We start from the raw sequence: 22,388 nt of genomic DNA, 5'->3' as shown, positions 1-22,388 counted from the left end.
GAGTTATGGGGAGTTTACTGCTTTTGATACTGGGGTCAGAGTAGGTGTCTCAGAGAAGGTGACATTAGAAATAATACTTAGATGAGAAGGATCCACCCATGTGGAGATTTGGGGGAGGGGAGAGGACATTACAGACAGATGGAATAAGAAGTGCACAGGCCATGAAACAGAAACACACTTGCCAGATTGAGGGGGAAATGCTTGTTGTGGTTGGAGCACACTGTAGCCGGATGGCTGTGGATGTTAAGTAGTGAAGGGACGGTAGAGAGGACCAAGAGTGGCACCCCGGGCTGGTGTGGAGCAGTAGCACCCAAGATGTGAAAAGTGATTGGATTTGGCATCCAGGAGACAGAACTGAAGGGAGGCAGTGAGAGAGGAAACCAGAAGAATGAAGGCTAACTCCAGGGCTGGTAGCAGGTGCAGCAAAGATTATTTTAATCAAATAGACTTTGTGGTTTTTTGGAAAGATTAACAGGGCTCTGGGTGGTAGAAGGTATCAAGAGTTCTGTTGTCCTTGAAAAGTCAGCTGCTTGAAGCCAACAGGATCGCCCGTTTCTTTTCCAAATACACCCTTTTGTGTTGCAGTTGGGACTCTCAGCTCCTTGGTTTTACCTTCAATGACATGTTCATCCGCATCTCCACTCGCCTTCCCTCCCAGTACATCTATGGCTTTGGGGAAACTGAGCACACAGCCTTTCGGAGAGACTTGAACTGGCACACATGGGGAATGTTCTCCAGAGACCAGCCCCCGGGGGTAAGGACAGAGCATCTGGGATCTGTGTCTACTTCTTTTTATGCACTATGTACACTCCATGCTTCATCTTCCCAGATTCACTTTAGAAGGCCACATTTCCACATTTAGATGAGTGGGTCAGTGCTCAGTCTCCTTTGTTTTTTATGTATTTAGTTCATTGCACAGAGAAAATGATACATTGTCAATCATTTTTTTGTGGAGTTTCTTTCTCGGCCACAATGTCTTTTAACCTCTTACCACTTTCCCCCCACGACTCTCCCAGTACAAGAAGAATTCCTATGGTGTCCACCCCTACTACATGGCACTGGAGGAGGATGGCAGTGCCCATGGGGTACTCCTGCTAAACAGCAATGCCATGGGTAAGACGATGCCAGCATCTTCCTTTGTTTCTATGAACCAGTCATTTTCGAGTAACAATGTGCTTGAACTAGCTGCCCTGAAGTCAAAATTATTATCTTGTGGACAGTGTTTTTGTTTTTATATTTCATTTCCTGTATAGCCTTTCTGTTTATTTCAGTTTAGTAACATGCGGTCACAAGAGTTAACTCTTATTTGGCAAACATATAAGAAGGGATATAAGAAGGGATAGAAAGAACAAGTGAGTCCCAAATATCCTGGGGGTCAGCCAATGGGAACCATCTTTTTAATTTGAATTAATGGTGAAGCTATGGTTAGGAGTGCTCACTCTGGGGGTATGAGGGTGTGAAGAAAATTTATACGGTGTATTGGAAAGAGGGTGAAAAACAGGGGGTGGGTGGAAAGCATGCATGTAAAAACTGGTCAAATCAGAATCAGGTCTATCCCTGACTTAATAGTTTCATGTGAATATCAGTTTCCTGGTTTTGACAATGTACAACAGTTACATAAGATGTGGTCATTGAGGAAAGCTGGGTAAAGTGTACAAAGGAACTGTAGTACATATTTGCAACTTCTTCTAAGTCTTAAACTATTCTAAAATAAAAGATGTGTAATAACTTTAAAAGAACAGAATGACAGAGGGCAAAAATTCTAGGGGTAGCACCCCGTAGACTTTCATTTAACTTCTTCAATTTGATGCAAGTATAGTAAAAATACTTTCTCTTAATGCTCCATAATAAAGAGGCCTAGGGAGAAGGAAAGGGTAAGAATTTGAGGGGTCATTCCTCACCTTGAAGGTTTCCAGCTCGAGTGGTGTTTTCCTATATTTTCAGATGTGACCTTCCAGCCCCTTCCTGCCTTGACATACCGCACCATAGGAGGAATTCTGGACTTTTATGTGTTCTTGGGGCCAACTCCAGAGCTTGTCACTCAACAGTATACTGAGGTAGGAGGACATTAAACTGATTATCAACTACTCATACAGTAGGTTCTGAGTACCCAATCCACCTTGATTAGCATAACTCTCAGATGATACCTGGAATTGTTGATCCTTCTGGAAGATGGACTATAAAATGAAGAGCAAAAAAATGTATCCCAATAACCATTAAATTTGCAGCCTCTCAAAGCACTGCAGAGTAGCAGAAGTAGTATGGTGCCAGTGGTGGTGTTTGGCAGTGGCGATGGTAGTGGTGGAGGTGGTGGTGATGGTATGGTGGGTGGTAGAGATGGTGGTAGGTGGAGTTGGTGGAGTTGGTAGTGGTGGAGGTGGTGATGGTGGTGGATGTGGTAGTGGAGATCATGGTGCTAGAGATGGTCATGGTGGAGGTGATGGAGGTGGTGCAGGTGGTGATTGAAATGGTGGAGGTGGTAGTACAGGTGGTGGTGGATATGATGAAGGTGGTAGTAGAGGTGGGACATGTGGGGCAGACGGTGGTGATGTGGTGATGGTGATGGTTCTGGTAGTGATGGTGGTCATAGTGGTCATGACAGTTACTTTGGCAGCAGTAACAAACACTTATATAACTTACTATGTGTGACTGATCATTTTACATATATGAACTCATTCAGTCCTCACAAAGAACACTAATGAAGCAAATACTATTATTATCCCCAGTTTACAAGTGAAGGAACTGATGAACAAGAGGTTTTTAACTTCTGCACAGGGCTACATAGCCAGCAGAGTTTAGAGCCTATATGGTAGGCCAGGCATTTTGCCTCTAGATTCTGAGTTCTGAACCAGTAAGCTCGACTGCCACTAGGAATCAGAGTAAAATAAGATTTTCCAAAATTCAGAGTAAAATCAGATTTTCCAAAGTTCTTAGGGAAGTAAGTAAAGTCTAGCAGAAAGCTTTCTCCAAGGTATCCCAATGGCTCTACATCCTCTCAGTTTCTCTCCATTTTTGAATTTCTTGATTATCTAAGATGGGATGCCAGAAAGATGTTCTTAATAATATGTCAACAATTTTAATCCTGAGTCTCCTTTTTAAGGACTGAATTTTCTGTTTATTTTCTAGCTGATCGGTCGTCCAGTGATGGTTCCTTATTGGTCCTTGGGGTTTCAGCTGTGTCGCTATGGATACCAGAATGACTCTGAGATTGCCAGCTTGTATGATGAGATGGTGGCTGCCCAGATCCCTTATGTATGTTCTTCATATGGGTGGATTGGCTCTGGTACCTCATGGCTGATACTAGTCTTCTCTGTATCTGGATTAGCTTGACTTAAATGGGGGGAGGGGCAGTTCCTATAACTATATGACTTTAAAACATTTGGTCAAAAACACCTTTGGTATCTTAAGAATAAAAGGTTGCCCAAACAGTAGTTTTGCTTAATTGAAAAGAGAATGACCCAAATTTAGTCAGATCACCATAGGTGCAGATATAACCTCACTTCCAAAACTTGGCTGGCATAGTGTTCCCTCAGCTTTGAGCTAAAGTTGAAGATAGGCATCTTGGTTATCAGTTTCCTGATGAAATAAATATGGAAACAAATTCTGACCTTCTCTTGAGGGGAAGAGGGGTCCAAGAATCAGAGAATTAATCCGCTGAACTTCTTACATATTAAATTTTATTCAATATATTTTTCTCTTATTTACAATTGTTGCTATTAATGGTAAGCATGGTATGCAGTATTTCATTTTTAAAAAGAAAGCTATGTTTGATAACCTCCAGGATTGGATACTCTAAAACAATCACAGGTGCTTTTTTTTTTTTTTTTTTTTTTTTTTTTTATTAAGTAGAAGGTAGATTTTCCATCCATCCAATTATATTAGTGCTGGGGAGTTTACATTATGTTCTTTTCTCTGAAAGTGAACCACCGATCCCAGGGGCAACCTCTTTGGCAAGGTAACCGCAGTCACTCCTACTGGCCTTTCACAAAGCACTTTCTCATCCTCTCTTTTCATTTATCCTCCCAACAGTCTTGGCAGATAGATAGGCATTATCATCCTATTTTTGCTGATTTAGTTTTTTTTCTTCTATCTTACTACTGAAAATTTGAAAATTTCCCAGAATCTAATACCTGATACCTGAGGTTAGAATAAGTCAAAAGGAAGCCTTATGAAATTCACCAATGGTTAATAGAAGCTTGTCCTCATCTGGAACCTGGCCTTTTCCAAGCAGGAGCCACTCACTTTTCTCCTGTGCTCCCCCCAGGACGTGCAGTACTCGGATATCGACTACATGGAGCGGCAGCTGGACTTCACCCTCAGCCCCAAGTTCCTGGGATTTCCAGCCCTGATTAATCGCATGAAGGATGATGGGATGCGGGTCATCCTCATTCTGGTTAGTCCCTCTATGAATGGGTGGAGTTTGTTAGAGAGAGTGAATGGGCTTTGGTGGAGGAAGCTTTCTTTTGTGTTTCCTTCCATGTCATGAGTGGAGAAGTTGAGGTTCAGAAAGAAAGGTGTATTTCCCAGGATTCACAGAAACATTATGGTTCAGGTGGGAGCTGGTGCCTTTCTGTTTGAAGAGTTCTTTTTTCTGTCCCAAGTTGTTCTCTGGATTTGGACTTCTACCTAGTCTGTGCTTTGATTTCAGGACCCAGCTATTTCTGGTAATGAGACACAGCCCTATCCTGCATTCACTCGGGGTATGGAAGATGATGTCTTCATCAAAGCTCCAAATGGTGGAGGCATTGTCTGGGGAAAGGTATGACCAGTGCAGTGATTCACTAATCCCCAGCCTGGGGTGGGTGAAAGCGTGTTTGTGCATGTTGTTTTGGGGCCTTTTCTGTTTGGGTTTAGAGCTCAGAAGTTCTCATTTTGTCCATCAATATTTGTCAACACAGTTAAGGAATTTTTAGAAAATATATGTATGCAGGTGCCTTGTGGGATCTACTTTTCTAGATCAAAATCAAGGTATTACCACCTACGACCATGGTTTATAGTTTCTGAGGAAGTGCTATAAGAGATCAATTATCTAGTACATTGCTTTTGAACATTTTTCTCTCCACAGGTGTGGCCTGATTTCCCTGATGTTGTTATAAATGGGTCTCTAGACTGGGAGACTCAAGTGGAGGTAAAGGGCCCTTTGTGGACATGGGTGAAGTCCGGGCTGCTGGGAAGGGGCGGCCACTCTCAGGATAGTGGATTTCCCCCTACATGTGCCCTCAGGAATACACTGAGGGATTATATCCTGTGTGTCCATCTGTGTGAATCACTTTACATGTAATATTTTACTCCCAGTTGGGAGGCAGAGATTATTATCTTCAGCATAACTAGGATTCAGAGAGCTTAGATTACTGCTCTGGAGTTTTAGATGACCAAGTGATGGTTTCAAATCCAAGGCTGCCAGATTCCAAGGGCCCATGAAATTTCTACCTCCCAAGAAATACTGTTTGCCTAGAATGAGTGTATTTGTTGTTGTTTTTATATTTGTTCCTGAGTATCCTTTTTAAAGATTTTTATTTTTATTTATTTGAGAGAGAGACAGAAAGAGAAAGAGAGAGAGAGCAGGAGCAGGGGGAGGGGCAGAGAGAGAAGAAGAAACAGGTTCCTGCTGAGCGGAGAGCCCAATGCGGTGCTCAGTCCTGGGACCCTGGGATCATGACCTGAGCTGAAGGCAGACACTTAACTGACTGAGCCACCCAGGCATCCCTTGAGTATCCATTTTGAACATAGTCTCCAAACCCTGTCTTGAGTGATGGAATCTTTTTCTCTGTATGTCTGTTTTCCATGGACAAGCTTCTCCATCTTCACTCTTACAAATCCCCCATCCTGGGGAACCTGGGTGGTACAGTTGGTTAAGTGTCTAACTCTTGGTTTTGGCTCAGGTCATGATCTCAGTGTCCGGAAATCAAGCCCCTCATCTGGCTCTGTACTCAGCGTAGAGTCTGCTTCTCTTCCTCTCTCCCTTTCCCTCTGCTCTTCCTGCCCCTCAAGTGCTCTCTTTCTAAAATAATTAAGTAAATCTTTTTAAAAATAATATAAAAATAAATCCCCCTTCCTTCCTTGGTTTCTCAACTTCTCTCTTACCTCCCAGCTTCCATCCTTATGTTAAAACTTGCTCTCTCTGGGGAATAAGTTCTTACTTGTACTGGATCTTATATAAAGATTCAAGGGAGAGGACCTAGCTTCCTCTTCTCTCTGTTGCTTCTCATAGGAAACTATTTGAAATTTGCTGGTCCAGAGAGACCATATGGACACAGTAGTCTGCCAGGCTAGAGAAGTTCAGGGTCTCCTTGAACTTAACACTCATTCATTCATTTGTTCATTCATTTTCTTTTATAGTGTTTTTTCCTCTAATACAATTGAAGTATTACTGACAAAATTGTATGTATTTAAAGTATACAGTGTGGTGATTGAATACATATATGTATCATGAAATGATTACCATAATCAGGTTAATTAACACATCCATCATGTCATATATTTACCATTTGTTAGCGTGTGGTGAGAATACTTAAGATAGGGCACCTAGGTGGCTCAGTTGTTAAGCATCTGCCTTCAGCTCAGGTCATGATCCCGGGGTCCTGGGAATCTAGCACTGCATCAGGCTCCCTGCTCAATGGGGAGCCTGCTTCTCTCCCTCTGCCACTCCCCCTCCTTGTGATCTCTCCATATCTCTCTGAAATAAATAAGATCTTAAAAAAAAGAATACTTAGGATCTACAATCATAGCAACTTTTATGTATATAAGACAGTATTTTTTTTTAAGATTTTATTTATTTATTTGAGGGAGAATGAGTGAAAGAGAACATGAGAGAGGAGAAGGTCAGAGGGAGAAGCAGACTCCCCAAGGAGCTGGGAGTCCGATGCGGGACTCGATCCTGGAAGTCCAGGATCATGACCTGAGCCGAAGGCAGTTGCCCAACCAACTGAGCCACCCAGGTGCCCTATAAGACAGTATTTTTTAAACTGTAGTCACCAGGCTATACATTAGATCTCCAGAACTTACTCATCTTAAAAATAAAATTTTATACCCTTAGACCAGCATCTCCTCATTTCCCCCACTCCATTACCCCTGGTAGACACCATGCTGCTGTCTGTTTCTATGAGCTCAAACTTTTTTTTTTTTAAGATTTCACATATGAGATCATATAGTATTTATTTTTCTCTGTACAGGTTTTTCATTTAGCATAATGTCCTCTAAGGTTAGGTATGCTGTGGCAAATAGCAGGGTTTCCTTCTTTATCATGGCTGAATAATATTTCATTGTGTATATATATGTATGCCATATCTTCTTTACCCATTCACCCACTGACAGATGCTTGGATTTTTTCCACATCTTGGCTGTTGGGAATGATGCTGCAATGAACATGAGAGTGCAAATGTCTCTTTAGATATTTCTTTCAGGGGCGCCTGGGTGGCTCAGTGGTTAAAGCCTCTGCCTTCGGCTCGGGTCGTGATCTCAGGGTCCTGGGATCGAGTCCCGCATCGGGCTCTCTGCTCGGCAGGGAGCCTGCCTCCTCCTCTCTCTCTGCCTGCCTCTCTGCCTACTCGTGATCTGTCTGTCAAATAAAAAAAAAATAGATATTTCTTTCATTTTATTCGGGATATATATCCAGAAGTGGGATTGCTAGATCACCTGGTAATTCTATGTTTAATTTTTTGAGGAACCTTCATATTATTTTCCACATGACTATACAAATTTAAATTACCACCAATAGTGCACAAGGTGCATGTCTTTTTGTGCATGTCTTCATGAACAGTTGTTATCTCTTATATTTTTGGTAAAAGCTATCCTAATAGGTAGAAGATGATATCTCATTGTGGTTTTGATTTGCATTTCCCTGATGATTAGGGAACCTGAGTACCTTTTCTTGTACCTGTTGGCCATCTATATGTTTTCTTTAGGAATATATCTATTCGGGTCCTTTGTCAACTTTTTTTTTTTCATTTTTTTAAATCATTTTTTAAAATTTATTCTCAGCATAACAGTATTCATTGTTTTTGTACCACACCCAGTGCTCCATGCAGTCCGTGCCCTCTCTAATACCTTTTTAATCTGTTTTTTTTTTCTATTGAATTGTATAAATTCCTTATATACTTTGGAAGTTAATCTCTTGTCAGATACAGGGTTTTCAAGTATTTTCTCCCATTTCCTAGGTGGCTTTTTCATTTCATTGATTATTTGCCATGCAGAAGCTTTTTATTTCCATACAGTCCCACTTGTTTATTTTTGCATTTGTTGCTTGTGCTTGTGGTGTCAGATTCTCCCCCAGAGTCATTGCCAAGACCAATGTCAAGGAGCTTTTCCCCTGTTTTCTTCTAGAAGTCTCACAGTTTCTGGTCTTCTAATTAAGTCTTAGGGCACCCGAGTGGCTCAGTCATTTAAGCATCTGACTCCTGATCTCAGCTCAGGTCTTGATCTCAGGGTCATGAGTTCAAGCTCCACACTGGGCTCCATGCTAGGTGTGGAGCCTACTTAAAAAAAATAAATAAATAAAAAGAAATTAAAAAAAATTAAGTCTTTAATTCAGGTTGAAAATTTTTTTGTGAATGCTGTAAGGGAAGGGTTCAGTTTCATTCCTTTACATGTGGATATCCAGTTTTCCTAGGACTGTTTATTGAGGAGACTGTTTTCCCACTGTGTGCTCTTGACATGTTTGCCAAAGATTAGTTGATGGCACATGTGTAGATTTCTTTCTGGACTTTCTATTCTGTGGCATTGGTCTATGTATCTTTTTTTTTTTTTTTTTGCTAATACCATGATTTTTAAATCATACTGGGAAAGGGACCACTTCAGTAACGAAGAGGTTGGCTCCCCTACAATTCGTAAGCCATTGAGGGCATTTGGAAATCTGTGGGACAGTTTTGACTATTACAGGGGAGCACCAAATGGCATTTAATGGACAGTGGCTAGGGATGCTGAGAGTTCTGATTGTGGGGGATGTTCCCTGAAGAATTCTGCCCCAAATGCCAGTTGTGTTTTTTATTAGAGATTCTAATGAAGGCACCCTAATAAAGTCATGATATATATTTGATAGCATGTAAGAGATTCTCAGTAGATAGAATAATTATGACTACTTTTATTAATAAGACCCACTTTATGATGCTGGTGGGGACAAAGCTACTGATATCCAGGTCTGGCCTGGCTGTGGGTAGTATAAAGCAAACAAATGAACAAGCAAACAGTAGGCAGCCTGTGGAAAGCAGATTGCTGAGTCTGAAGCTCAGATTGAATTCAGGAAGTCTAAGGTTGGGGGCTACGAACTGAATTTTGCTAGCACGTGCATAGTGGGTTGTGAAAGTGATCCTATGACCAAATATGCAGATGGGTCCATCACGAGTTGAGATCAAGGGGAGTGACGACAGAAGTTGCAAGGCTGGAGCTGAATAGAGATGGTAGTGAGGCAGAGCCAACACCTTGGAGAATGGCAAAGCATGTATTTCTTGCGTAAATCATCAGAGCACTTTTCAGTGAGACTAATGAATTAGAATTGGTCAAGTTTCTTACTTGTATCCCCTATGGGATTCAGTTGTGACTCAGGCATGGCTGGTACTGACTCTGTTTACCCTAATCCTCCATCTCCCTCCTCTACACCATGTTTCTAACCCTGCCTGAGCTGGAGCTCTGTTTCTGATGAGAGGTTCTCTTCTTTTGGTTCCATGTTTCTACCTCTATTTTCTAGCAAAAAGCCATCCCTTTCAAGAGGGATGTTGTTCACCAGTTCACTTCACTGTGAGCTGGATCCCTGCATTTTGTTTCATTTCTGTTTTCTTGTGTGATTTTTTTTGCCTTTTATCTAGACATATGGGTTCTTACTTGCCTTTTGTCTATTATATATAAGAACAGGAGGGTTCCTAAACCAAGCCCTCTTTCTGTTGTCCCCCTTCCTCCTTACCCCCCTTCCCCAGGACCCTCTCCTCCCACCAGTAGCATTACTTAACTCTTTAACTCTTAAAATGCACTGAGGAACACAGAGGAACCTATTTGCTGGGACATACAAAGGACCATGAAGTACCATTACAAGCAGTGTGGGATGTATGGAAGTTTATAAATATTTGCCGCTGTTGCCGCTCGGAGGTGTGAACTCACGATTATTCACTGAGCATCTGTTTCACATTAGGTTTGAAGCTAAGCACTGGGGTGGGGGGTGGGGGAGTACAAAGTTCAACCAGAAGAGTATAAAACAAGATCCTTGCTCTCAAAATCCTGATAATATAGTTAAGCTTTGGATCCAGGTTAAAATAAAGACACAGCTTTTATTATTTGGGGGAGGATGAAGAGAAGAGAGCAGTGTTAAAACTTCCTCTTTAGCTCCTCCCAAGTGACTTGACACACAAGTACAGTTGTCCAGTGATTTCTTAAACTACAGAAAGCACATGCACACCAGTGAAATGTCTCACCCCTCACCTCCTTTCCCCAGTGGGAGTGAGACGGGAGAGGATCGTCTGGGTGTTGCCTTCCATCCTGTTGACAGTCCATCTGATGCCTTTCAAGCTGCAATCTCTCCTGGTTCCCGCTTTGTCTGAGCCAAGCTTTGGAAATGGCAGGACAGAGGTTGAAAGTTAAGCATCTAGCACACGAGACAGTGAGTTTAGGGTGTTGGTTGGTACTGTTCATGTTGATACAAAAAGGAAGACGGTCCATGGATACTTTCCAAATGCTAAGCAGGTGTCTAATTTGTGCTAATGTCTCTTCTGTGCGCTCATATTTCAAGGAAGCTGCAAATGTTATCTAGGCTCTGTCTGGATTATCTATCATTACATGTTATAGGGATGTACATGAGTTATGCCCTCAGGAAATGTCGGTTTGCTATCGAATATAATTTGGGGGACCGATAAACTATATTTAATTTTTACAGCTCTACCGAGCTTATGTGGCCTTTCCCGACTTTTTCCGTAACTCAACTACCACATGGTGGAAGAGGGAGTTGCAAGAACTCTATGCCAACCCACGGAATCCAGAGAGGAGCTTGAAGTTTGACGGCATGTGGATTGTGAGTGTGTGGGTTCGTGTCTGTGCACATGTGGGTGGATGTGTTTCTGTATTTGTGTGTCTAAGCTTATATATCATGACCTTTAATCAAGAGGAATAATAATCATCCAAGAAAGACCTTGGACCCATCCGATTGCAATTCCTCCAATCAGTAGTGGAACATCCCTAACTCTCCTCATATCTTACAACACGCCTGAAGTTCCTGCTGTAAAACACCAGGGTGATTACTAGGAATTTCCCGGACTTGAACCTTGCCCTCATACCTTGAGGGAGATTTTTTTTTTAATCCTCTAGCCAGTCATTCTTGTGGGCTTGATTGATTGCTCTAGTCAATTCTCAGCTGGATCTAATGAGTGTCCCTGGGCTGGTATCTACCGGATTGCTGGAAGGCGAATGATTTATTCATTGCTTCCTTGTCTCTGAGTTGGCAGGATGTAATGATTTGAAAAAGTAAGATATATCTGTGTTTGACATTTCTAGGATATGAATGAGCCAGCGAGTTTTGTGAATGGAGCAGTTCCCCCGGGCTGCAAGGATGCCACTCTGAACCACCCTCCCTATATGCCATGTAAGAGCCCTCGGCTTCCTCCATTGGCAGAGCCATGACTACGAGGACATGACCGCCACAAGCACCACAAGGGTTCTGACTATTCAGGGCACATCTTAACTGGTGCTGTGGTTTGGGGGATGGGAGGCAAGACAAATACGCATCAAGCACTTTATTGGCCCTGTTGGATGAATTTCTCAGATTTGTTCTGAAAACACTTAACAGTGGTTATGTCCCCAGAGGATTCTGTCTAAGTTTCTTAATTCTTCAGGCCTCTGTGAATTCCCCCACAGGAGTTTTTTGTGCTGCCAGTGGGTGGAAAGCAGCAGCTTTCCCTTATCAGGGAGTCGATGGACTTTGGTGTTATCCTTGTGTTCATATCTTGGCTTCAGAAATTATACTCACTATGAATTGTGTGACCATCAACAGATTGCTTAATGTTTCCAAATCTTTGCTTTAAATTGTGAAGGAAGAAAATGCTATCTCTTTTACAGAATTACAATAAAAATTACATGAAATGATTTATAAGAAAAATATTTAGACTGCATCCTGTCAACTAATTAGGTGTTTGACAATTGTGTTTTCCTCCCCTTGCCCTCACTTTCTCCTGGAAAACTCTGTGGGGGACTTGAGGTTAAAACACTTGTGTTCATTGCAGCTCAGAGCCGAGCATGGTCCCATGCCCCTGAGGAGGAGAGAGAGACCCATGCAGGGGTCAAATTAGACTTAAGATCCAGTGTCAGATCCCTTAAAGAGAAGTCAGGGATAACAGGATTAGGCGTGGCATTGACATCACTAGATCTTTCTTCTCAGATTTGGAGTCCAGGGACAGGGGCCTCAGCAGCAAGACCCTGTGCATGGAGAGTGAGCAGATCCTGCCGGATGGCTCTCGGATGCGACACTACGACGTTCACAGCCTGTATGGATGGGCCCAGACCAGACCCACCTATGAGTGAGTCACCCTCTCTGTTCTCTGGTGCACCTGACCTGCAGGGATAGCCAGTGGTTGATGAAGGAACCCTGCTTTTCCTTCCATGTCCCCCTCAAGGATTAGGAAGATTTAAATCACAACTAGGTCACAATTCTTATTTATTAAGCAAACATGAGCATGGAGTCAGGCTCCAAGATCAGTGTTAGAAGGACAGATTTAGGGGTGCCTTGGTGGCTTAGTCAGTTAAGCACCTACCTTCAGCTCAGGTCATGATCCCAGGGTCCCAGTATCAAACCCTGCATCAGGCTCCTTGGTCGGCGGGAAGCCTGCTTCTCCCTCTTCGTCTGTCTGCTGCTCCCCCTGCTTGTGTTCTCTCTCTGTGTGTCTAATAAGTAAATAAATAAAATCTTTAAAAAAAAAAAAAAGAAGAAGAGGAAGAAGGATGGCTTTAAGTAAGCAATTGCCAGAGAGAAAGATAGTCCTTGTGAAGGAGACATACACAGAGACACAAGTGATCACACAGGGCAGTTGATGCTGTAATTAATTCCAGGAGGTGAAGGGAACACAGAGGACTGGCTATCTTTTCTTTCATTTCAAAAGGGACTCATCTCTGTTGGCTTTTCTTTTTCTTTTCTTCTTCTTTTTTTAAAAAATTATTCTTGTTGGAGAGCCAACTGATGTTCTGCTGAATTCGTCCTGTCCTATTTTGTGAGTTGAATGAATAAGAAGAGTTCTCTTATGGAAAGTCTCATAAAGAAATTCACCTTCTTTCTCCCCAAATACAAAAACTTAGTACTTAGTAAAGAAGTGGTAAGACTTAGTGATTAGTCATTATTTTTAGGTGATTCAATAGGCTTATTACAAAGTTTGTGGTAAAACACTGTGAAACACCATGTAAAGGCGTAGCTGCTACTATCATCTCTATCATCTCAGATCAGTCAGTGGGGATTTCATCATGGCTCTGATTTCCATATTTCCTCCAATAATTCAGGAGATATTTTGTTGCCATAACTTAGGCTCCAAAACTCTGGGAGGAGAAGCTCTGTGGCCTTTCCTCCTCTGATCTCTCCCCATTCACCTCCTTGTTCCCCTCCAACAAGAGCTGTGCAGGAGGTGACAGGACAGAGAGGGATTGTCATCACCCGCTCCACGTTCCCCACTTCTGGCCGCTGGGGAGGTCACTGGCTGGGCGACAACACAGCTGCCTGGGACCAGCTGAAGAAGTCTATTATTGGTGTGTGGGCTTATCCTTAAGGGCCTCTTTTGGTGGGAAGGGGGTTAAGACCCTCAATAAAGGATTCTTGAGGGAGGAGGAGGCAGATCAGAAGTGCTGCCTCTGACACAGCTGTGTTCCCGTTGCAGGCATGATGGAGTTCAGCCTCTTCGGCATATCTTATGTAAGTGTCTTTGGGTCATTTCTAATCCCCAAGCAGGTAGTGACACCTTTCAGAAATCACCAACGGACTTGTTTTCTTCTACCTCATTTCAGACAGGAGCAGATATTTGTGGGTTCTTTCAAGATGCTGAATATGAGATGTGTGCTCGCTGGATGCAGCTGGGAGCCTTTTATCCTTTTTCAAGGAACCACAATACCATTGGGACCAGGGTAGGACGTTCGCTTATAGCTCAGAAGTGTTGTATCATTAGGAATACAACCTCCAAGTTTGAGCTGGGTTCTCTGTGACATTTTCAAAACCATTGAACCCTCATGTTTCTTGTTTTTTATTTGATACATTTATGTAGTGTGAAATGATTACCACAGGAGGATTAGTTAACACCTCCATCACCTCACAAGATTGCCATTTCTATTTTTTGTGGTGAGAATATTTAGTATTTACTCTTTTCGCAGCTTTCAAGTATATGATATAATATTGTTAACTACAGTCACCATGCTGTGCATTTCATTAGCAGAACATATTCATCTTATAACTGGAAATCTGTAGCCTTTGACTGATACATCCCTATTTCTTCCATCCCCCAGCCCCTCATAACCACTGTTCAGCTCTCTAATAGATGTGAGGTAGTATCTCATTGTGGTTTTGATGTGCATTTCCCTGATGAAGAGTGATGTTGAGCATCTTTTTGTTGGCAATTTGTATGTCTCCTTTGGAAACTGGAAACCAATAATAGGAGGAATACTGGAAAACTCACAAATATATGGAAGCTAAAGAGCCAATGGGTCAAAGATGAAATCAAAAGAAAAATTAAAAAAATCTTGAATGGAAACACAACATACCAAAACGTACGGGATGTAGTGAAAACATTTCTAAGGGGAAGTTTATAGTGATAAACACCTACATTAAAAAAGAGAGCAAGAAAGAAAAATCTCAAATAAACAACCCAACCTTACACCTCAAGGAACTAGCAAAAGAAGAATGAATTAAGCCCAGAGTGAGCAAAAGAAAGGAAATAACAAAGATCAGAGGAAAAATAAATGACATAGAGACCAGAAAAACAACAGAAAAGGTCAACAAACTAAGAGCTGGTTCTTTGGATAGATAAACAAAATTAACAAATCTTTAGTTTTACTTGCTAAGGAAAATAGAGAAGGCTCATATAAAGAAAAGTATAAGTGCAAAAGGGAGACATTAGAACCAATACCACAGAAATGCAAAGGATCACAAGAAACTACAATTGTAAACTAACAAATTGGACAACCAAGAAGAAATGAAGAAATTCCTAGGAAGATACAACTACCAAGACTGAAACATGAAGAAACAGAAAAGCCAAACATAAATATCAGATAAGGAGACTGAACTAGTAATAAACATCCCCAACAAAGAAAAGTGATTTCCCTGGTGAATTGTATCAAAAATTTTAGAGAAAAATCAACACCAAGACCTCCTCAAACACTTCCAAAAGACTGAAGAGGAGGGAACATTCCCAGGCTCATTTCACAAGATCAGCATTATCCTGACACTAAAGCCAAATAAAGACGCTACAAGAAAACTAAAGATCAATATCCCTCATAAATATAGATCCAAAAATTTGCAATAAAATATTAGCACACTGAATTCAACACTTGGAAAAAATCACACACCATGATCAAGTGGGATTTAACTTGGGACGTAAGGTTGATTCAACATACACAAATAAGTGTAATACACTACATTAATAGAAGGAAAGATAAAAATCATATGATCATCTTGATATGTGCAGGGAAAAAAACTGACAAAACATAGCCTCCTTCCATGATGAAAACTCTCGACAAATTGAGCACAGAAGGAATGTACCTCAATGTTATAAAGGCTGTATGCGACAAGCCCACAGCTAATATCATGCTCAAAGGTGGAAGCTTGAAAACATTTTCTCTAAGATCGGACATAAGACAAGTGCCCACTCTCACTACTCCTGTTTAGCATAGTATTGGGAGTCCTAGCCAGAGCAGTCAGGCAAGAAAAAGAAATGAAAGTCATTTAAATCAGAAAGGAAGTAAAACTGTCTCTGTTTACAGTTCATATGATCTTATATAGAAAGTCCTAATGACATCATAAAAATTGCTAGAGTGAATCAATTAATTCAGTAAAGTTGCAGAACACAAAGTGAACATACAGGAATAAGTTGTATTTCTGTATACTGACACCAAGATATCCGAAAAAGAAAGAAAGCAATGCCACTCACAGTAGCATCAGAAATCTGCCCTTCAACGGACGAATGGATAAGGAAGATGTGGTCCATATACACTATGGAGTATTATGCCTCCATCAGAAAGGATGAATACCCAACTTTTGTAGCAACATGGATGGGACTGGAAGAGATTATGCTGAGTGAAATAAGTCAAGCAGAGAGAGTCAATTATCAAATGGTTTCACTTATTTGTGGAGCATAACAAATAACATGGAGGACATAGGGAGATGGAGAGGAGAAGGGAGTTGAGGGAAATTGGAGGGGGAGGTGAACCATGAGAGACTATGGACTCTGGAAAACAATCTGAGGTTTTTGAAGGAGCGGGGTGGGGGAGGGAGGTTGGGGGAGCCAGGTGGTGGGTATTAAGGAGGACATGTATTGCATGGAGCACTGGGTGTGGTGCAAAAACAATGAATTCTGTTACACTGAAAAAAAATTAAAAAAAAAAACAATAAGATACTTAGTAATAAATTTAACCAAGGAGATGAAAGATCTATACAATGAAAACTATAGGACATATGTGAAAGAAATTGAAAAATACACAAACAATGGAAAGATATTCCATGTTCATGGATTAGAATTAAATTGTTACAATGTCCATACTACCCCCAAACCATTTATAGAGTCAGTGCAATCATTATCGAAATCCAACAGCATTTTTCGCAGAAATAGAAAAAAAAATCCTAAAATTCTTATGGAACTACAAAAGACCCCAAATAGCTAAGGCAAACCTGAAAAAGAATAAAGCTGGAGGCATTGTGCTTCCTGATTTCAAACTATATCATAAAGTTATAGTAATCAAAACAGTATGTTATTGGCCTAAAAATAGATAAATGGAACAGAATCAAAAGTACAGAAATAAACCTTTGCATATAGCATTTGACAAGGGAGCCAAGAATACTCAATGAAGAGAAGGCAGTCTCTTCAATAAATGCTGTTGGGGAACTGGATAATCATACCAAAGGATGAAATGGGAGCCCTATCTTATATCACTCACAAAAATTAACTCAAAATGATTATAATTTAAATGTAGGATGTGAAACTGTAAAAATTCTAGAAGAAAACATAGGGGAAACCCCCTTGACATTGTTCTTGGCAATGACTTTTTTGGATATAACACCAGAAGCACAAACAATGAAAGTGAAAATAAGTAAGTAGAACTACATCAAATTCAAAAGCTTCTGCATAGCAAAAGAAACAATTAACAAAATGAAAAAGACAACTATGGAGTGGGAGAAAATATTTGCAAACCATATCTCTGATTAGGAGTTAATATCCAAAATATTTAAGGCACTCATACAAAGCCATGACAATAACCACAATCGGATTTAAAAATGGGAAGACAAATCACATAGACATTTTTCCAAGAAGACATACACATGGCTAACAGGTACATGGAAAGGTCCTTGTTTTAGTGAACCAGATTCCTCAGTGTTCTTTAGATTCTTTTGTTTGTTTAGGCTGGTTGTACCAAATATATTCCAAAGATAATATCTTACAGAGACATTTCATCAGTTGTCTTGGGCAAGCTTGAGTGACTTCTTTCAGTATATTAAGAATATTCTCAGGACCCTCTATAATCAACTTTGGTTTAGCTATGTGTGATCTTCGTTTGTAAAAAGCATTCAGTGACTTCCTTAAGCTCCCAGGTCCCCAAGGTGAGCTCTGAACACTCTTTTTTTCTCCTTTAGAGGCAAGACCCTGTGTCCTGGGATGCTGCCTTCATGAATATTTCCAGAAGTGTACTGCTGACCAGATACACCCTGTTGCCGTATCTCTACACCCTGATGCACATGGCCCACACGGAGGGCAGCACTGTCGTGCGGCCTCTTCTCCACGAGTGAGTCTAGCTGGGGTCCCAGTGACTAAGGGATAATATCATTCTGTGTGATGGCTTTTGAAAAAAAAAATTCCAAATTAAAGACATGATTGCCCTTTGCCATTAGATTTCCAGGCACAGACCATGCATTGTAACTCCTTTTAGCGCAGCGTCAGTCATGCCCTAGGTCCTTGATAAAAGACTACTGAACGAAAAAAATTCAAAGTGATTACAATACAGCATGGAATACTTTCTTTCTAAATTGGGCATATGAAGAACTGCCTGTCTCTTGTAGAAGCTCAGGTCACAAAACACGGCCAGATATGAGGGATGGAGATTTGAGGGCTGAAGGCCATTCTTGCATGGAGCTATGTATAGGTGAGAATATGTCTAAATCCAACCATTTCTGGGATTTGAAGAACATGACAGGAAGTATGTATCTGATTAAAGGAGACCTAGGGAAAGAGTTAAAGGAAGGTGCAGAATGCATTTGGATTTCTGACTTGGGTCTGAACTCGAGGAATTTCTTCAGGGTCTGGTCTGAGGCCCTGTTGGGGGTTCTGATTGTGGTACCTTGGTTTCTCTTTCTAGGTTTGTGTCAGACCGGGTGACCTGGGATGTAGACAGTCAGTTTCTGTTGGGCCCAGCCTTCCTGGTCAGCCCTGTCCTGGAGCCTGTGAGTATGGAGGCCTCTGATGAACAGAGAATTAGAGCTACAAGGCCCAGTGACTAGAGGTAGCAGAAGAGGCCTGGTCTGCTGGGGTTCCTGAAATGGGGTCTCTTGCTCTACTGTCTCTTCTTCTGCCTCTGAGCTGAAGTCCAACACTTAGGTGCTCTGGTCCTCTGCTTCCTCATCTTTAAATCAGCATAACAGATTCTAATGCATAGGATAATCAAGAAGGAAAGAACCTTATGACATATTTCAAGATAGAATCATTTCTTTATTAACTAAAATAAGGAGTATGGGTGAGTATGGGTCAGAAACAAATTTTACAGGATTGTTTATACCGATGTGCATAATCTTGCTTCTGGCTAGTACTTCCCTTCCTTCTAAAAGATGTTTTCAGGCAGCAAAAGCCATTTCTTCACTTTTTTGGTTGAAGTGTAGGCTTCTGATTAAAATACCAGCTAATTGCATCCTCCCCAAAACTTCCTGCACTAATCATAATCCCTGAGGTTCTGGTACCATAAAATCTGCAAATTTTTCTTCTGCTTCAGCCCCAACCTGAGTTTGTCTTTTTAGAGAGGGGTGAGTCTATAAGCAAAGGGTGATTCCCACCCCCCCAAAGTCCTGATCCCAACGGGCTTTAGGGAGACCGTTAATTTTGGATAGGCAAATATCCCATTTGGCAAGAGGGAATAGAAGAAGGTCTTCCCAACATTACTGGCCTCTGAAAAGATGAACATGTGGGTCCAAGGCCAATACTATTGTTTTGACCTTTTAACTGTGTGAATTAGTTATACTGCCCTGGATACAAGAGCCTACCTCCCAAGACTTGTTTGTGTTTAATTTTAGAATGCCAGAAATGTCACTGCGTATTTCCCTAGAGCCCGCTGGTATGATTACTACACGGTAAGTTTTTCTGGTGATTTATGCAACTTGGGAAAATGGTAGTGTGCACAGGCTTCTGGATCTGACACACCCACTGGTCAGGTTCTGACATTGTCACTCATTTGATGTGTGATCTTGGAGTAGGCACTTTTAATCTTATAGCCTCAACTTCTTCACCTCTAAATAGGATAAGAGCACTTCCTTTGCAGAATTGCTATAAAATAACATATTTTGTGAGTGTTCTGTATGTGTTAGTTTTTAATATTTCACAATGGTGTATAATGGCAACACTAGTAAACACTTGAAATTGTACAGTAAACTATAGTTTGTTTCTATTGTCCCTTGTGAGACCATAAGTTCATAAGTAGAGGGGCCTTTCCTCTCTGTCTTTTTATTAAATATCTCCTTCTGTAGCATAGATGCTCTAGGACAATCTGTTAAATGTAATATCCTGAGGTAAGAGTGGTCTTGGGCAGTATGTAAAATGTATGTGGAGGTATGAGACCCAACCCTTGTGTGCCGAGCAACATAAGTGCATTTAGAAATGCAAGATGAACACATCATTCTCTGTCTGGAACATTTCTAGGCTGGTCTGAGCCCCAGAGACTCAGCTGGGAGAATGGAGCCTTTCAAAGTAACCTCAGGGCCATGTCCTCTTGTAGGGACACAAGTCAGGCTTTATTCTTGAGGAAGAATCAAAGGTGGTGTTTCCTCTCCCTATAGCCAAGCCTGGTCTAATAACTTTTCTGAGGAGAGCAAAGCAGAGGACTCGAAATACAGGAAAAGGAGACATATAGGAAAAGGAGGACAAGAGCCAGTGGGTTTGTGGTGGGATTAAGGGAAAACCAGACAAGGACAATGGAAGTCTTGCTCCTCTTCTCTGTCTCAGGGAGCCCTGAGTCCTTCCCTGACACCTTCTCCTTTCTTTTTCTTTTTTCTTTTTTAAAATTTAATTTCTTTTCAGTGTAACAGAATTCACTGTTTATGCACTTTCTCCTTTCCACCACTCTTCCCTTTATTTTTGCTGGGCTGAATCCTCCTCTGGAAGCCCTCATTAAGACTCAGCTATGTGGGGGCACCTGGGTGGCTCAGTGGATTAAAGCTTCTGCCTTCTGCTCAGGTCATGGGATTGAGCCCCTTATCGGGCTCTCTGCTCAGCAGGGAGCCTGCTTCCTCCCCCTCTGCCTGCCTCTCTGCCTACTTGTGATCTCTGTCTGACAAGTAAATAAATAAAATCTTAAAAAAAAAAAAAAGACTCAGCTATGTGGTTCGCAACCAGAGCTTTCCAGGAGGGGGCAGCCAGCTGTTTTTAAGCGAGCTAGCCTTGCTCCTGAATTTGCATGTTGTCTGCTCCGTTCACTCCCTGTCAGTGATTCTGAGTACACTGAGGTTCCCTCGTGCAGGGCCAGCACTAGGGTGCAGCAAGGGAGGTGCCTGGGCAGGGATGGAAAGCCTGGGAGAAAACACAAGGACGCCCAGCTTAGCTTATAACCACTTTTTGCACAATTTTTTTTTGCTATTTGTACAATGGAACTTGGGAATCAGCAAATGCCTCGAATGAAGGATAGGTGAAGAATGTATGATATAATCTTGGTTGTTCCCATTTCTCAAGGATCGTGGCTCCTATCATAGCGGCCGTGGTAGCTGTGAATTCCCATCCCCCACTCTCCCACCTATGCTCATCTGACCAGCAGAAGCAAGAAGGTCCCCTTACTGCTTGGCCTGTAGGCCTCACTTGTTTTATGACGTAGCAGGTGCCTTGAAGGCACGACAGGTTGATGTGCTCCATGGAGTGGGTCTACTTCAGTAAGCCCGGCTCTTCATCTATGCCGAGTCTTAGTTTCTCCAAGTAAGGTGCAAACCCAGCAATTTACAGCTCCTTCTAGAGCTCTCTGCCTATCTCAGGCATGCCTCTGTGCTTGATCATTCTATGAAGTGTCTTTTTCCCATTCCCCCTCCGTTCTGTCATTCTGGGCACTGCGGTTTGTAGACTTTATTCGGGAGAGGTAGAGGCATGGGACTAGTTACCTATGTTTATGAAGCTTAAGAGTAGGCAATGTGGGGGTGCCTGGGTGGCTCAGTGGGTTAAAGCCTCTGCCTTTGGCTAAGGTCATGATCCCGGGGTCCTGGGATCGAGCCCCACATCGGGCTCTCTGCTTGGCGGGGAGCCTGCTTCCCGCCCCCCCCCGCCTGCCTCTCTGCCTACTTGTGATCTCTGTCTGTCAAATAAATAAGTAAAATCTTAAAAAAAAAAAGAGTAGGCAATGTGTATGAATCAAAGTTTTTATCTACCTGTGGCCATTTTCTTTGTTTACAGTATAGACATATGTCTACATATGTTACATATGTTGGATTCTACATGCAGACATATGTCTACATATGTTACATAAGTTAGTTTCTTAAAACAGTGCTTCTCAATCATAATCAATGACTTACACAGTTGATGCAAATTCTCCCCGGCAAAGGCATTTGGGTTGTCTATTCTTATTTTAATAGGGCTGCTTTGAGATTTTTACCTTACAGTCATATCTTAATGGATATTTATTTATTTATTTTTTTTTTTCTTTTTTTTTTTTTTTAATTTATTTATTTGACAGACAGAGATCACAAGCAGGCAGAGAGGCAGGCAGAGAGAGAGGAGGAAGCAGGCTCCCTGCCGAGCAGAGAGCCCGATGCGGGGCTCGATCCCAGGACCCTGAGATCACGACCCGAGCCGAAGGCAGCGGCTTAACCCACTGAGCCACCCAGGCGCCCCCTTAATGGATATTTAAACAGAAATTTGTTAGACTAGCCTGGTTAGAAACTATTTTTTTTTTTTTAAATTTTATTTTTCATAAACATATAATATCTTTTTATCCCCAGGGGTACAGGTCTGTGAATCGCCAGGTTTACACACTTCACAGCACTCACCATAGCACAT

The 22,388-nt window shown here is 41.7% G+C and overlaps 1 protein-coding gene across 1 annotated transcript in view; it reads left to right on the top strand.

The window, feature by feature from the left end:
- Positions 1–22,388, top strand: part of LOC111151996 (maltase-glucoamylase) — a 72,765-nt gene that overhangs the window by 38,297 nt on the left and 12,080 nt on the right. The window contains exons 27-42 of the mRNA XM_022510248.1: positions 586–754; positions 1,017–1,113; positions 1,945–2,057; positions 3,127–3,252; positions 4,265–4,393; positions 4,649–4,759; positions 5,066–5,128; positions 10,859–10,993; positions 11,473–11,560; positions 12,353–12,491; positions 13,571–13,704; positions 13,833–13,867; positions 13,960–14,076; positions 17,789–17,937; positions 18,508–18,592; positions 19,433–19,489. Coding sequence (XP_022365956.1) covers positions 586–754; positions 1,017–1,113; positions 1,945–2,057; positions 3,127–3,252; positions 4,265–4,393; positions 4,649–4,759; positions 5,066–5,128; positions 10,859–10,993; positions 11,473–11,560; positions 12,353–12,491; positions 13,571–13,704; positions 13,833–13,867; positions 13,960–14,076; positions 17,789–17,937; positions 18,508–18,592; positions 19,433–19,489 — 1,747 coding nt within the window. The remainder of the gene's footprint in view (positions 1–585; positions 755–1,016; positions 1,114–1,944; positions 2,058–3,126; positions 3,253–4,264; positions 4,394–4,648; positions 4,760–5,065; positions 5,129–10,858; positions 10,994–11,472; positions 11,561–12,352; positions 12,492–13,570; positions 13,705–13,832; positions 13,868–13,959; positions 14,077–17,788; positions 17,938–18,507; positions 18,593–19,432; positions 19,490–22,388) is intronic.

The sequence above is a fragment of the Enhydra lutris genome, unplaced genomic scaffold (assembly GCF_002288905.1).
Source record: "Enhydra lutris kenyoni isolate GAN:26980312 unplaced genomic scaffold, ASM228890v2 scaffoldscaffold27, whole genome shotgun sequence".
Classification (NCBI taxonomy): Eukaryota; Metazoa; Chordata; class Mammalia; order Carnivora; family Mustelidae; genus Enhydra; species Enhydra lutris.
The sequence above is the reverse complement of the archived record's forward strand: the minus strand, read 5'-3'. Positions and strand labels throughout refer to the sequence as shown.